The following is a 17049-nucleotide window of genomic DNA, read 5'->3' on the forward strand; positions in this document are numbered from 1 at the left end:
ACAGTAGTATCAAGTCACTGGATCAGACCATCGAGGTGACTCATCACCAAGGAATGGGAAGTAAATGAAGTGATCTCTGTGATCTCCCTACCCAGTTACAGTTTGGATATGAGGTGCCCACACAGGATCATGTGTTGAAGGCCTGGTCCTCAGCTAGTGGTGCTTTCGAGGATTCATAGGAGCATTAACTTCATTAATGAATCAATCCACTGGTGAATTCACATAGCTGAACATGCTACAACATAGTTGTATGCATGTGGGTGAACTAGGTTACTGGGAGCATACCTTTGAAGACCACATCTTGTCCCTGGACCCTTCTAGCTTTGTTTTCTTTTGATTCTCTTTCTTCCTGGGCCCCATGCTTCCACCACCATGATGTGCTGCCTCATCACAAGCCCACGGCATTGAAGCCAAGTGACTATGGACTGAAACTTCTGAATCTGGGAGCCAAATTGAACCTTTCCTACCTGGTTTTTCTCAGGCAGTTGTCATGGGGATGAAAATCTGATTACCACAAGAGCTTTCTGCTCTAGGAGAGTTTCCAAGGCTTGGTAGAAGGAGAGAAACACAAGCAGAGAATGCGTAATTCCCTCCTTATGGAAATGGAGCTGAAAATCCAAGTGAAACAAGGTGGCTACAGGTCATAGAGCAGAGTGCTACAGGGGAAAGACGCACACAGAAAAAGAACTCTAGAGATATGAAGAGGGATGGCTTGAGTATTCAGCAAAGTACTGGTGAGTACATATGTGTAAAGAAAAGAATTAGAATGTATAATATGTATTATGTAGGACATCACAGAATATGCTACAGGATTAGGATTTTTGCCTGCTCCTAAAAGCCAGACTGAAAACTGTAATATCTCACAGAACACTGGGTGCTCAGAAAGGTCTTGCCATAATAGTTGTGAATAATGACCTCTACACTTAAGGTTCCTCTGTAATCCTACCTTAGAAATCTTAAAATAATGCCCAAATGATTTTTAAAAAGGTTTTGAGAAGGGCTGGGGATATTCAAATCTTTTCAGACCTCTAAAGTATTTGATTAAGCGGGAAGTATTTGATTGAGCGGGAAGAAGCCAGGGACAGTGCTCAGGCCCTGAGTCCAAGGCCCACGACTGGCCAAAAAAAAAAAAAAGGGGTATTTGTTTCTTAAGAAATCTGGGGGGAAAATGAAATGATAGAAATCTAAAAATATTAACTTACAGCTGGGCGCTGGTGGGTCATGCCTGTAATCCTACCTACTGAGGAGGTTTAGATCTGAGGATCACAGTTAGAAGCCAGCCCAGGCACAAAAGTCACCATGAGACTCTTATCTTCTCCAATTAACCACTCAAAAACCAGAGGTGGAGATGTGGTTCAAGGTGGTAGAACCTAGCCTTGAGCAGAAGAGCTCAGGGACAGCACTCAGGCCCTGAGTTCAAGCCTCGCAACTGCCAAAAAATAAAATATAAAGAAAAATATTAACTTACAGTTTTTCCAACTCAAGGGTCAACATGAGGATGTTCTCAATTGTTGTAAGTTCCACTTGTGTTGTTCCCATATCTCTGACAGAGAAAAGCCAAACATTTATAATGAACCCCAATACAAATATTGTGTTGTTAAAAAGACAATTCAAGGACAGTAATTTCACTATTGATTGCCCTATAAAGCAAGAGTTTGCCACAGAAGTTAATCTCAGAGAGTTCTTACTGAAGAGATTTAAATTAATGTTTGAATCATCAAAGTAATGACTTGGCCTTCTATAGAACTCGTATCTTTTTAAAAAAAACATTATCTTACTTCTCATTTCCTTCCTTCCCTCCCTCCCTCCCTCCCTCCCTCCCTCCCTCCCGTCCTTCCTTCCTTTCTTCCTTCCTTCTTTCCTTCCTTCTTTCTTTTTTTTCTTGCCAGTCTTGGGGCTTGAACTCTGAGCCTGTTCAACTCTTGGCCTGGGCCTTGTCCCTGAGTCTCTGTGCTGAAAGTGAGCACTCTGCCACTTGAACCACAGCGCCACTTCTGGCTGTTCTGAGTAGTTTATTGGAAATAAGAGTCTCATAGTTTCCTGCCCAGGCTGGCTTCCAACCATGATCCTTAGATGTCAACCTCCTGAGTATCAAGGAGTACAGGTGTAAGCAACCAGAACTTGAATTGTTTTTTCTTTTTAAAATAATGTACCTGATTCTTCTTAGCTTTCTGTAATTAATAAGAGTTCTACATGTGTTCTTCCTTCTGGCTGTGTGGTCCATTATACATACTATCTCAGTTCTTTCCTTTGCCAACAATATGTTTTTTCAATTTCCTATTTACTAAAATTACGATTTTATTAGATGCAATGTAAAATACTTAACCTTTGAGGGAAGTAATAAAAACAAACAGAAACCATCACAAGACTTTTTTTTTTCTTTTTTGGCCAGTCCTGGGCCTTGAACTCAGGGCCTGTGCACTGTCCCTGGCTTCCTTTTGCTCAAGGCTAGCACTCTGCCACTTGAGCCACAGCGCCGCTGTTTTCTGTATATGTGGTGCTGGGGAACTGAACCCAGGGCCTCATGTATATGAGGCAAGCTCTCTTGCCGTTAGGCCATATCCCCAGCCCCATCTCAAGACTTTTAAGGTTACCTCAATACTTACAGATATTTTAATGCTGGCAATTTAAAAAGATAGGAATCTTCAACTGCTGTCAGAGGATTACGACTAAGAATTCTGAAAAAATGCAGGGAATCAAAATGATCAATATTTTCATTAAATGTAAGACTGCATAAAAAGCTCATTTGGGGGTATGAAATAGTTTAAAAATCATTTTCTGTCTTTAGCATAAGTCATATTTAGATATCCATAAGTCATTCTTACTCTGGGAACCATTCAGGTCTGATGAAAATAATGTAGAGAAGAGAAAGAGGAGCTAGGAATAGAAGAGAAAAACTATGCCCAAGCACTTCCAGGTGAAAAGTGTTAGAAGTGGCTGCACTCGCAGTGAGTCTTCATTCATTCTGTGTCGTCCAGATATTTACAATGATTCACTGTTTCTTCAGAAATTTAAAATAATTCATGATCAAATTCATTCAGCTAGGGAAAAAATAGGACCACTTTCTTGGTTTTGAACTAAATAAACCTGCACTCCCAGTACATATTCCCACTTATATTCTTCAGTCATATCACAGCCTTTATTACCTTAGAGACAATTACTTGTGCACTTGTAAGCCTCATAGACTATATCAGTTCCTTGAGTTCAAGGCCCACACTTTCTTGTCATTCTCATCCAGTGCCTAGATAGTACCTCAAATTTGTAAACATTTAACAAGTGTTTGTTGGATAAACATCATCCTGTTTGCCTATCAGTAACGTGAACAAAGGCATTCTCTATTATCTATCTGGCTATCATTAATCTCTGCTTTGAGGCAGAGCCTTGGTAGCTCACACAGGCTGACCCTGAACACCTGGGCTCAAGCATTCCTCCTACCTCCTCCATCTCAAGTAGTTGGGACTGCAATCATAAATTTGCTTATCACATAAAATGTAATCCAAAAGGCTGAAATAAAGAATATCAGTAAAATTAATGACATAATGATATATTTTTGTTTATAACTCCTTTTTTTCACTCCTATGCCTTAAAGCAAAAATTTTAAATCTGTGCTGATGGACATAAAATGGAATACATAACTAACATTGTAAAGGAAGTTATGAGGTAGATACATTTGCTCAAGCCTATAATAGTAGCTATACTACTAGCAGAGATGGGGAATCTTGGCTTGAGGCTAGCCTAGGCAACAAAGTTCATGAGACTTCATCTCCTCCAATGATTTCTTGAGATAATGCATGCCTGATATCCTAAGCTATGGTGGCAACACAATAACTAAATACACTGGCTCACACCTGTCATGCCAGCAGCATGGGCCAAATAGGAAGACTAGGGTATAAAGGATATAAAGCAAGGCCATAATTCCAAAAGGGCTGGTGATGTAGGTCAAGTGGTAACACTTAGCACAAGTGGGCTTCTCCACCTCTGCTTGCCACCCATTCCCTTAACCAAGCCATCAAGAATGAATGTAAAACCAGGCAACATAGCAAAGTTTGTTACTCCTTAACAGCTTACTCACAGCTTTTTCACTGCCTATCATCTCAGCCTTTCCACTTAATGAGGCAGCCTTTCTCTAACTTACACTGGGATTCTATCATTTGTTCACAAAAAAGCCAAGTTGTCATCAGTGAGTAATATTACAAGGGAACCGACGCTGCATAGGTGATCTGCATAGCTTCTAAGCGTTACTGCCGCTTAGGAGACAGGAACCTGCCACAGGAACTTTTACAAGTTCTTCACCGCCTCTGAGTTTCAACTTTCTTACTGTAAAATGGAGATAGCAATATCCACAATGTAATCATTTGGGGGAAAAGGAAAAGAAGATAATATATTATATTTGCCATGTGCCAAACACTTTTTATTTTAGAACTTTCGGCACAATACTCACTTGTATAAATACTTAATGTAGAACCTGAAATACAATAACACCTAATATGCAGATATTGACGAAGTTTTATGGGAAGAGGAAGACTTACTAAGCTTCTAAGGGAAGAGAAAGTGTTTCCTACATAGGAAGGAATAATATGATGCAGCCAGGAGAAAAGACAGAAGTTGTTTTGAACACTTGTTCTTTTTTTTCTGGAACTATTGCAATTAAACCATTAACCTGGATAATTCCAAAGGACATTCCTTTTTTGCAGTACTGAAAAGTTTGAACTCGGGGTTTTGTACCTGTTAGGCAGATGATCTGTTGCTAGGCTATGCTCCTCCAGTCTCCCCCACCCCTGTTTTGTTGTCTGTTGTGGGGGCTTGAACTCTGGGCCTGGGCAGGGTCCCTGAGCTCTTCAGCTCAAGGCTAGCACTCTACCACTTGAGCCACAGCACCAGTTCAGCCAGATAAGAGTTTCACAGACATTCCTGCCTGTGCGGGCCATGATCCTCAGATCTCAACCTCCTGAATTGCTAGGATTTCAGGCATGAGCCACTGGCACCTTGCTTCCAGCACTTTTCTGACTAGCTATTTTTTATATAGACTCTAGCTTTCTTCCTACGCACACTACCCTGGGCCATAATCCACCTATTTATGTTTCCTGCCATAACTTGGGTGACAGGTATGCATCATCCCTCCACTGAGATTGTGTCTCATGAACTTTACCCAGATGGCCTGGTATGGCGATCCTTTCCATCTCACCCTCCTACTCACCTGAGATGACAGGCACTACTAAGCTATGAATGAGTTTTATAACCTATAAATACGGTTTTATGTAACATATTTATCTTCTATTTCACTTACAACTGGTGTAAAAACTGCATTCCATGCCATGTCTGAAATGTCCCAAAGTTCAGTTCTGTGAGTAAATTGCAACGAAGATTTCTATTAAAAAAAAAAAAAGACATAAACCAGAGAACCTCTTTTCAGAACCTTAGTCATTTCAGGGATTCTAATTTACTTGTGATTAATCATAACCTCAGTATTTTCTCTACTGTGCATGCTCAATCATTACTTTCTTCTCCAGAAAAGGGTTTCATAATTTCAGTGCTATTGACATTTTGGGTTGGACAATTCTTTGTTGAAGAGCTTTGTCCTTTATACCCCCAGTATGTGATAGCTACTCCAGTTGCCAAACTTCCTCTGGGTCCAAAATCACAGACTGTGTCTTGCTCTGGAATGTTTTCTGACTTGTACTGATTTGACCACTCATCTTTGCCAGAGACAAAAAGGATCTGCTATGTAGTGTTTTTTGTTTGTTTGTTTTTGCAATAATGGAGTTTCAAACTCAGGGCCTTGTGGGTGCTAGGCAGGTACTCTACTACTTCAGCTTCTCAGCCAGGCCCTTTTGCATTAATTATTAATTAATTTGTTTGTTTACTTTCTTTTTGGTTTTTGATGCCATTCAGTTTGAACTCCGGGCCTGGCACTGTCCCTGAGCTTTCTTGCTCAAAGCTAGCAATCTACCACTTGAGCCATAGCTCCACTTCCAGCTTCTTGGTGTGATTGGAGATAGGCATCTCACAGGCTTTCTTTCCAGGGCTGGCTTTGAATGGTGGTCCTCAGATCCCAGCCTCCTGAGGAGCTAAGATTTCAGGTGTGAACCACCTAATGCCCAGCTGCATTTGATTAGTTTTGAAATAGGGCTTCATTCTTTGTTTGGGTCAATTGGGACTGTGATCCTCCTATTAACTCCTATTAACTCGAATAACTGGGATGACAGGAACCTGAGACATTGGTTGAGATGGACTCTCACAAACCTTTTTAGCATGACTCCAACCATAATCTCCCAGTCCATGCACCCTAAGTAGCCAAAATTTACAGGCTTGAGTCACTGTGCCCAACTTAATTTTAGTAACTTTCTACTAGCAAAATTTTAATTATATTTTAAAGTGAGTACTAATATTCTAGATATAAGAAAGTCACATTGGCAACTTACAAAAATTTCAAAAATGGTAGTGGTTCAAATGTACGTCTTTCAATATATTGTATTTTATTGCAGGAAAGATCTCTAGAAAATATAAAAGGAAAATGTTATGTTATTCTCTATTGGTTCATATTAGATATGTGATTGAAAGAAGTAAATCGAAGGCTTTTGAATTGATAAAATTAACTATAGTCTTTATTTAAGTTAAGTTCTGGAGTTGTACTTCACCTTCCTAGAGCCACTAATCCTGCCCATGTATGAGAGTTTCACCTTTATGAATTTCATCAATAAAATATGTTACTATAGATATTGAAAGATTTTCCAGAGAACAGAAGATTTATTAGGTGACTCTTTTGTATTCTTATCTAATTCATGATTATGAGCTTAAAGTTTTAAGCTCTATATGTAATTTCTAATATTAAAAGGTATATTCTCAACATAGACTGTGTGTATATCTCTCTATATAAGTGTATAAGGATATGTAATATAGAGATCAGTGGACAGACAGTCAGGTGGAGAGACCTTTATGTTTTAATTATGTCTTTCTAAGGCAGTTCAATAACATTTGGAAGGCATTTACTCCTCAAATATATGACTTTGAACTAATTCTGAATTATACTTTCTACATGAATAGAATTTATTTGGGGTTCATGTTAACTTACAATTCATGAGTGCAATTGTTCCAGTGTACTACGAGCCAATGCAAAAATTCCAGAACAGGATTTTTATTTGAAAGCATTCAATCTTCACTACCACTGATTCCCTTACTTCCATTGATTCTAGCTGATCATTCCCTATCCCCTGGACAAGTTTAACTATCCTGACTAGTATCCATCTCTCACCTTACTAATTCTAATCAATTCTGATCACAGTCACCAGATAGAAATTCCAGGAGTAGTTCTCAAAGCTCAGCATCACCTAGGAACAGTTGTTATGCTGTTTTTGGAGACATGTTTTGGGTTGGCATGTAGCCCAGGTTAGACAGATACATATACATATAAATGTAGATATGTATATGTATATCTTGCCTGTTCTGGGGCTTGAACTCTGGGGCCTGGGCACTGTTCCTAAGCTCCTTTTGCTCAGGGCTAGCACTCTACCACTTGAGCTACAGCACTACTTTCAGCTTTTTCTGTAATTATTGGGGATCAGAGTCTCATGGACTTTCCTGCCTTGGCTGGCTCCAAACCAGGATCCTCAGATCTAAGCCTCCTGAGTAGCTAGAATTAAAGGTATGAGCCACTAGTGCCTGGCAAGCCTCAATTTTTTTATCTTCCTGCTTTAGCCTCCTCAGTGCTGAGATGACAGGTCTGACTTAGCATGCCGATGGTAATGATGATGATGATAATTTATTTGTTTTTTGTTTATTTTGAGACAGTGTTCAATATAGAGCAGCTGGCCAGCCACTCAACATTGTCCTGCCCTCTGGACACAAGTGGCTCATGCCTGTAATCCTAGCTACTCAGGAAGCTGAGATTTGAGGGTTGTTGTTTGAAGCCAGCTTGGGAAAGCAAGGCTGTGAGACTCTCTATCTCTACTGAACTACCAGAAAAGATGGAAGTGGAGCTGTGGTTTAAGTGATAGAGACTGAGCTTGACAACCTGAAGAGCAAGGCTGAAATTAGGAAAGCAACACCTATTGCAATTGCCTCAAAAGACATAAAATACTTAGGAATAACCTTAACCAAAGAAGTGAAAGATCTCTTTGATGAGAACTTCAAAAACCTGAAAAGGGAAATTAAGGCAGAATTTAGGAAATGGAAAAACCTCCCATGCTCCTGGATTGGGAGGATTAACATTGTGAAAATAGCAATATTGCCAAAGGCTATCTACAAATTCGATGCAATACCCATCAATATCCCAACACCATTCTTCAATGAAATAGAGGAAGCAATCCAGAAATTCATTTGGAACAATAAAAGACCCCGAATATCAAAAACAATCCATAGTAGAAAGAGCAGTGCTGGAGGAATATCAATGCAAAACGTTAAGCTGTATTACAAACCCATAGTAATAAAAACAGCTTGGTATTGGCACAAAAACAGGCCTGAGGACCAATGGAACCAATGGATACCTAATCTTTGACAAAGGAGCTAAAAAGATAGGATAGAAGAAAGACAGCCCCTTCAACAAATGGTGCTGGCAAAACTGGGTCAACACCTGTAAAAACTAAAACTAGATCCCTATATATCACCCTGAACCAAAATCAATTCTTTTTTGTTCTTCTTGTGCCAGTACTGGGTCTTGAACTCAGAGCTTTCCCTTCCCTTAGCTTTCCCTGCTGAAGGCTGGCAATCTACCACTCGAGCCAAATCTTGACTTCCAGCGGCATTTTTCCATAGTTCCTTTCCAGGCGGGCTTTGAACCATGATCCTCATACCTCAGCCACCTGTGTAGTTAGGATTACAGGCGTGAGCAACTGTCACTCAGCCACTCAGGTCTTATCATCATTTTTCTCAGTAAGGGCTGTTTAAATGAGTAATATAAATTAAGCTGATATCATATGTTATGTATTTAATGCTAGAGATGGGCTGAGATGCACACAGACTTATACACTGCAGAATTTATTGCTGGATTTGATTTTAGTAATTATTTAATTTGAACTCCTATGCATTTCAATGTAATAGACTCACAAATCAATATACTGGACTAAATAACTTACAAGTACTCGAGGGATAGAAGGCCTTCAAATGAATCCTTATGTAATTCAGTCAGGCGATTTTCACTGAGAATTCTGGAAGACAAAAAGCAGAGTGGTAGAAAAGTATGGAGAATTGAAAGCTGTCATATTTTGTGACCTGGAGTGTAGAATAGCACAATTTTTAGGGCAATTAACATACCATCATAGTGTGGTCACTCTAACAATACCATTCCTAGATCTCTGTTCTACTGAATGACTCAGCCATGTTCCCAAAGACGTATGTACAGGGATGTTCATCATAGCCATGAATGCAACAAGTTAATGACATGTTCTAAATAGCAGGAAAATTATTAAATCATACACTATGAAATATTATTGAGGAATTTAAGTGAATGGATAGCCTTCTATGTACAAGGGAAGAAACATAATGGTTCATAAAGTGAAGTAATCAAGTCACAGGATGTTACCATTTATGTAAAGAAAAAGAAAACCAGCTGGTAGCAAGTGGCTCACACCTGTAATCCTAGCTACTCAGGAGGCTGAGATCTGAGGACTGCAGTAGAAAAGTTCCCATGAGATTCTTATCTCTAATTAACCACTTAGTGCCGGAAGTGGCACTGTGGCTCAAAGTCCTAGAGCTCTAATCTTGAGCAAAAGAGCTTAGGAACAGTGCCTAGACCCTGAGTTCGAGACCACAACTGACAAAAAAAAAACCAACCCAAAAACCATATAACAAACATGTTTTGCTGTTTATAAATGAATATATATAGGAAAATATCTAGAAGGATAGGGTTTTTTTTTACTATACCTGTTATTTCATCTGTCCATTAATCATATAATCATAATTTTATCTATTACATATTATATGTATGAATAATATACTATTTATATAGTGGAAAACAAATATAGATTGTGTAATTTATTTCAAAAGAGGGCCCATGAAATTTTACCTTTATTTGTTTATGTAATACTGGGGTGTTGAATTCAGATTTTTCATCGTTTTTCTTTTGGTCGGTCATGGGGCTTGAACTCAGGGCCTGCGTGCTGCCCCTGAGCCTCTTTGTGTGCAAAGCTAGGGTTCTACCACATGTGCCACAGCACCACTTCTGACTTTTTCATTGGAGATGAGTCTTACAAACTTTTCTGCCCATGCTGGCTTCAAACTGCAATCCTCAGATCTCAGACTCCTGAGTAGCTAGGATTACAGGTGTGAGCCACTGGCAACTGACCTCACGATTATTTTAAGACAAGGGCTCACTTCCTTCTCAGGTGTGTGGTTCAGTTGCAATCTGCCTGCTTTAGGCTTCCTGTAGTTGTTGAGATGACAAGTGTGCACCACTGAGTCCAATTTCTCTCTGGGAAAACGGAGTATTGTGTACTTTTTTGTCCTGAATAGGCTCAAAGCACAATCCTCTTGACCTTAGCTTCCCATGTAGCTTGGGAAGACAGGTGCATATTACTATACCTAACTCTTGGTTGAGAGAGACCTGTGTAAACTTTGAGGCCCAGGCTGGACTTGAACTGTAGTCTTCCCAATATATCAGTCACCTGAGTAGCTAGAATTACAGTCGTGAGAAATGTTACCTGGCTGAAATTTTTATCATTGTTTTCAAAATGGTCCTAGGGCCTCATGCACGCAATACAAATTCTCTACACTGAACTATACTAACATTCCTCAAGAAATTATTATATAAAATAACCATAAAATTTCAATCAGTAGAAGTTGATTTGGGATATGGTGGGAAATGCCTTTTCAGAAGTGTTGATCAAGACAGATCCTACAGTTCTGCTTCTGTAATCATATTTACAATGAATATACTTACAATTTGCCAACCCAACGGTATGTTTTCCATACATTTTCTCCTAAGTAAGAAATGGAGTTTCCTTGGAAATTTCTGTGAAGAAACATAGTTCATTTATTGGAACAAGTAGGAAAAGAAAGACAAGAATAAGTTGAAGAATGACTGCAACTGTGTAGGAGATAAATAAAAGCCATCACCTTTCTAGTTCCAGAGCTTTGAACTTCCTTGTTTTCACAAATATACAATGCCAGGCCATTGGCACAAAAAAGGAAACATGTCACTGGAAACTCAATCTCCTTTTTAATCTCTTGTGTATGCAGTGCCACCCCATTACTCCGTAATGTTTTTGTCCCCCAATACTTGTGTTTAAACTGACTTCTTCAATAAGGAAATAAATAATTTAACAGAAAATCGGGCAAAAATTTAACACTATTACCAAACAGTACTAAAAGTTTGTCTAAATGCTCTTTGGAAGGAAGGGCACTTATGGAGAAATGCATCCTAGGGGGAGAAAGTAAAATTAGCAATTAGTGGAACTACTGTGCTAGTATGGGAAGATCTCTTGGCCATGTTGCATAGGAAAAAGCATAGGATTAAAGTATTTCCACATCAGAGAAAAAAATGCAAAGGAAAGAAATTGGAAGGAGGGATATATACCAAAATAGTGAAAAGGGTTATTTTAAAGGTGGCATCATGCAAAAGAGGTGACAGAGTTAAGAGAGACTTCATACATTCACATTTTATCCTTTATACTTCTGTGAAGTTTTGTATATGTGTTGCTGAAGACTGAGCCCAAGAAACTTGTGTGTGTAGGCAAGTGCTTTACACCAGCCCATAGGGCTTTCTTTTTGAGAGGCAGAGTATTGCTATGTAGCCCAGACTAGCCTCAAAATCCATACCTTGCCAGGTACTAGTGGCTCATGCCTATAATTCTAGCTATTCAAGAAGCTGAGGTCTGAGAAGTGTGGTTTGAAGCCAACCTGGGCAGAAAAGTCTGTGAAACTCCTACCTCCAATTAACCATCAGAAAACCAAAGTGGAGCTGTAGCTCCAAGTGACAGAGCACTAGTCGTGAGCATAAAAGCTCTGGGACAGTGCCCAAGTACCACAATGACAAAACAAACAAACAAACCAATCCAGACCTAACCTGTCTCAGTCTCCTGTGTGCTAGGATTATAGACATGTGCTTCTAAATCTGACTTTTGTAAAATTTGTAAGATTAGGAATATGTGCATTAAAGGAGCTCTTAAATACTTTATGTTTAGCTTCAACTCTGTGTAACTTTACCTTTAATTCTGTCCTTACCCCTCAGCAGTGACTTTCCTGTTCAGCTTCTATACACTTCTTCTGGCAGTGGAGTAGAGAAGAATTCAGTCTGTTCATCTTTCTAGTGGACACTAACACTCAAGTACAACCCTTCTGATTGCTTGCTGATGAAAATGCCTAAAACTAAACTCATCTCCTTCAAACTAGCTCTCATCTTTACTGCCAGCTCTGCCACTTCATTTCATCACCATCAATATCATGTTCATCTAAGACAGGAATGGGGGAGTCCTATTTTCCATACACCCCAGTACCAACATTTCAGTCAATTACTAATTCCTGTCTGATCTTTCCTTGTAGGAAATCTCAGTGTTTTCTTTCCATTTTCACCCAACCACTCTGACTCGACAACTTTTCAAGTTACATCTAGCTTTTTCTAGAGCTTTCTAGTAGGTCTCTTGAATTCAACTTTCCCTTCTAGACTACTCTACAGACAGATCCTAAAACGTTCCTCTAGTATCTGGGTGTACATCTGGGTGATACATGACTGTGTTCCCAGGACTCAGGAAGCTGAGGTACAAGGACTGTGGAGTTTCAGTCCATCCCGGACCTGCATGCATAGTGAGTTACAGGTCAGCTCGGCTAACTAACAAAAACAAACAACAAATCCTCTCAATCATTTATCTCTCTTGCTTGAAAAGTTTCCATGGCTCCAAATCTCATTGTATAACTTTCAAATCCCTAGAGTTGATATGGAAAGTCTTAACTATGTCTTTCATTGCTTCCAACCTCAATTCTTTTCAGAAAAACTGCCCTGCCCTAATCCTGATGGCAACAGAAGCCATGAATTTGTCTAGGCTCTATTTCCTGGTTTCTCTCTACTTGATAAATGATATCCACTGTGTAAGCTCCAGGTAAAGTTTTATCTTATTCATGTAATATTTTTTTTACTAACCTCCATGACCCAGTGATTACAGATTATGAAGAATGACAACAACTACAGTCTACATCTCTTTTAGTGTTTCATTATAAATCAGTTCTCTTTTTATGCTGGTTCCATTTCTTCCTCTCTACTGTTTTATGTTTTATACATATTGTGCTACTTCTCAGACTACCACAGGACTTAGATTTAGGTTTGGCCCAAAGCAGATCTATAAAGAGATATAGACAGATGAATACTGAGCATAACCAGGGGACTAAACAATAACAGCTAATATTCATATGTATTCTAGGTACTGAGATGTGAATTACATGTGTATATGAACCAAAATTGACAATAGTCCTATGAAATGGTAACTAGCCTAATCTCCATTTGGCAGATGAGGAAACTGAGTCACAAAGCTAAAATAACTGGTCAGGCCTGAAAAACAAATCAATGAAAGACCTGACTTCAAATCGAGCTAATCTCCTTCTGGACTCTACTCTTAAACATGGTGCTAATATCACTGAGACAAGTTGTAAAGAAGGTGGAGTAAAAATAGGAAGGAAAGAATTAAGCAATGGTATGTAGCAGGTAAATAAATATAGAGAAAGAAAGTGCAATTACAAAATCCTGGAGAAGGAATATAGTACAAGAGGGGAAAGAGGACAAGGGAAGTTGAAAAGCTAAAGGAAACAGGAGAAAGTCAGAGATGAGATGAAAATAGCCCAGGAAGACCTGGAGGAAAAGAGGTGGCCATATTGAGAAGAATGCCTAGCACAAAGAAGGAAAGGTGATGCTTACAACATCGTGAAGATTCTCTTCTTGGTGTGGGAGTCTGGCACCGGTACTTGGTGGAGCTTCTTCATTGGGCTAAGACCAGTACACAACATTGTCTGATCTGGGCATGCACAGAGCTCACATATGTTGATTTTTGGAGTGACCACCTGTTCAACTTGCACAGTTAAAATCTTTACAGTGACATGGTTTGAGAAGTACTTATTCATGTTCAATCCCAGTCCCAACTGTTTCACTGTGACTTGAGTCACGGGGATATGTGGAGAAGGAGATGCAGAAGATGGAGGCTGTGTAGTTGGTGAAACTGATTGATGAGTTGGGGTTGCCTGCATCGATGGAGAAACGTTCACCTCTGTAGTAGGTTCTGGAGTCAGGTTGGGTTGTTGAACCTGAATCTGGGGAGGAGGAGAAGGGGGAGGGAGAAAAGGAAGAGGAGAAGAATGGGGAGGAAGAAGAGGAACAGGAGAATGGGGAGGAAGAGGAGGAAGAGGAGAAGAGGGAGGAAGAAGGGGAAGAAGAGGAGAGGTGGGAGGAGAAGGAGAAGGAAAAGAAGGAAGCGTAGGAAGAGTAGGTAGAGAAGGAGAATGAATAGAAGGAGGGGGAGAAGAAGGAGGAGGAATAGAAAGGGGAGGAGGAAGAGAAGGAGGAGGAAGAAGAGAAGGAGGAGCAGGAGGAGGAAGAGAAGGAGGAGAAGGAAGAGGAGGAGTAGGAGGAGGAGGAGGAGGAGGAGCAGGAGAAGGAAGAGGAGGAAGAGAAGGAAGAGGAGGAAGGGGAGAAAGGGTGGGAGGAGTAACACTTGGAGGTGGGTGTGCAGGAGGAGGAAGACTTTGAGAGGAAGGGGAAAGGGGAAAGAGAGGGGAAAGAAGAGTAGGGGGAGGAGGAGGAGGAGGAGGAGGAGGAGGAGGAGGAGGAGGAGGAGGAGAAGGAGGGGGAGGGGGAGGAGGGGGAGGAGGAGAAGAAGGAAGAGTAGAAAGTGCAGGGGAGGGAGGAATGGTAGAAAGTGGAGTGGGAGGAGGACTAAGGGTAGGGGGAGGAGGAGAAAAAGCTGTAGCTGTCTTCAGGGAGGATGGAGCATAGTCCAATTCTGTAGTGGCTGCTGGATTTGTGGGAAGCTCTGTGTCCACAGGTTGAAACGTGACCCCTTGTGATGTTCGAGTATTAATTTGTTCCTGACCTGACATTGGAACTGTCATTACATAATACACTGGAGCTTGAGATATAAGCTGAGGAGGGTCGGTTAAGGTATTCTGTATGGTTGGAGAAGGTTCAGCCTCCATCATGGATCCTGGAGTTAAAGTAAGTTTCAGATCGAAAGGTTCAACTGTAACTTCAGTCACAAGTGGATTCGGAGCCCGAACCTGGTCTGGATGTGGGAGTGTTACATCATGCTTCTCTGGAGAAGTAGCTGAAGAATGTTCAGTGTGCACTGTTGGAGACAATTCATACTCAGCAGTAGGTTGTATAGTCATGCTAAGTTGGAGAGCCACAGGTAGTCGCAGTGCAATGTGGGCTTGTTTTGGAGGATGTGCTTCTGTCTTTTTCAGAAAGTGTGAGTGTTTAGATTTAGCATCTTCAGTTACTGTGCTATGCAGACTCAAAATCTGAGCTGTGGTACTGGGAAGCATTGAATATTGAGTTCGGTCCTGACTTGGTGTTGCAACTGGCATCGAATAATCAGGTGGTGCTGAAAACTGAGAATGACTCACCAAGTGGATTGGTTCCACCTCTTGAACAGTCTGTATATTCTCAGCTGGGATCTCTTGCTCAGAAGAAGGCTTTTCATCTCCACCAGGTGCTAGAGCTGGAGCTTCCTGTTGACCAGACAGGGGTTCAATCTCTTCCAAAGACTCTGAAGGCTGATCTGTGATTTCCAGCTCAGAAGCTTCAGAAGGTTCAGTGATCTCAGGGAGCTCTGAAGTCTGATCTGGTACCTCTTGTTGGAAAGATAAAGATGCTTCTTCCTCCAGACTTCCTGGAGGCTGGCCTGGGGTCTGATGGTTCCTGGGAGTCGGTATGGTTTCCACATCTGGAAGGTTAAGCAAGGCATTTGGCAGGACTGTGAGCTGAGCTTCTTTTTCACTTGGGAATGGAACATTTGCTTCCTGATGCACTGATGGCACAACATCCTCCCCAACAAGTTCATGTTGCACTGATGTGTCTTGCTGGGTGACAGGGGATTGGACCTCCTCAGGAGTCTCTGGATTTTGAGTGTGGGTCTCCAGGTGGAACTTAGAAGATATAACTTGCTCTAAGGGCGCTGAAGGCTCATCTGTGTTCCCTTGGGTCTTCAGAGTTTGGCTGTCAGAATAAACCATATTCCTATCTGATTCTAGATAACCATCCTGCAAGGGTTGTTTCTGAACCTCAGGTTCCTTAAATTGGTTTTCAGTTTCAACAATAAGCGTAGCAAGGTGCGGGTGCTGAGCTAGATCATTCTCCAAGTGCTCTGGTGAAACAAACTGTGCTGTTGTTAAACTCTGGTTATCTATAGGTGCAAGAAGTATTTCAAGTGACTGGTGATCTGCACCCGGATCTAGACCAATAGTCTGAATTGTGCTTTTGAGTGGATGAGGCAGAGGTTGGGAGTGGTTATGATCCTCATCTGCCATTGGGATCACCCCTACCTGTGTGGCAGGCAGGTCTTGAGGAGAAGCAGGAAACCGATCTGAGTCTGGAGGTAGCTGTCCAGCAGAGTCCCTGTTAGGGAATGGAAGCAAATTGTCAGTCAACTGCTGCGGTGGAACAAACATCTGAGAGGGAGGTGAGGATCCCAGGTAATCAAAACCATCGGGGTCCTCGGGGTGGTTGAGCATGTAGTGAGCCTCAGGTGGGAGATCCGAAGTGTGTGGAGAGGGCGGCTCTGTGGGTTCAGCGGGATCGGGGTTTGGCTGGATCCGATTTAGGACCCAGTGCGAAATAGGTCTCCCCTGGGCCCATAGCCACAACTGTGGCGACATGAGGAGAAGCTTAGGGGAGCAGAGACCCAGAAGGGACATGAAATACAATGTGGACAAGACATGCATAGTCACGGCCAGGCCGCTACTCCCTCAAGCCCAAGAGTTTAAGGCAGCAGCTTGACTGGTGTTTCCTGGCAACCGTGGGAACCCTACCTTCCTTTATGAAACCGAACTCATTGTTTAGGAAACCTCCACCTTTGTTTATGAAACAGAACCCTTTATTAGGCTTGCACCTGGGTGGGTTCTATATGGTAGGGAGTC

General features: G+C 41.1%; 1 protein-coding gene across 1 annotated transcript in view; it reads right to left on the minus strand.

Annotated features, from left to right (window-relative positions):
* The window catches only part of LOC125366284 (leucine-rich repeat-containing protein 37A-like), a 195349-nt gene extending 178561 nt beyond the window's left edge, over positions 1-16788 (minus strand). Inside the window, exons 1-8 of the mRNA XM_048366873.1 lie at positions 15028-16788; positions 13838-14226; positions 10874-10945; positions 9072-9143; positions 6423-6494; positions 5288-5368; positions 2607-2678; positions 1469-1543 (exon numbers count right to left, since the gene is read on the minus strand). Coding sequence (XP_048222830.1) covers positions 1469-1543; positions 2607-2678; positions 5288-5368; positions 6423-6494; positions 9072-9143; positions 10874-10945; positions 13838-14226; positions 15028-16788 — 2594 coding nt within the window. The remainder of the gene's footprint in view (positions 1-1468; positions 1544-2606; positions 2679-5287; positions 5369-6422; positions 6495-9071; positions 9144-10873; positions 10946-13837; positions 14227-15027) is intronic.
* Between the last annotated feature and the right edge of the window lie 261 nt (positions 16789-17049).

The sequence above is a fragment of the Perognathus longimembris genome, chromosome 17 (genome assembly GCF_023159225.1).
Source record: "Perognathus longimembris pacificus isolate PPM17 chromosome 17, ASM2315922v1, whole genome shotgun sequence".
Taxonomy (NCBI): domain Eukaryota; kingdom Metazoa; phylum Chordata; class Mammalia; order Rodentia; family Heteromyidae; genus Perognathus; species Perognathus longimembris.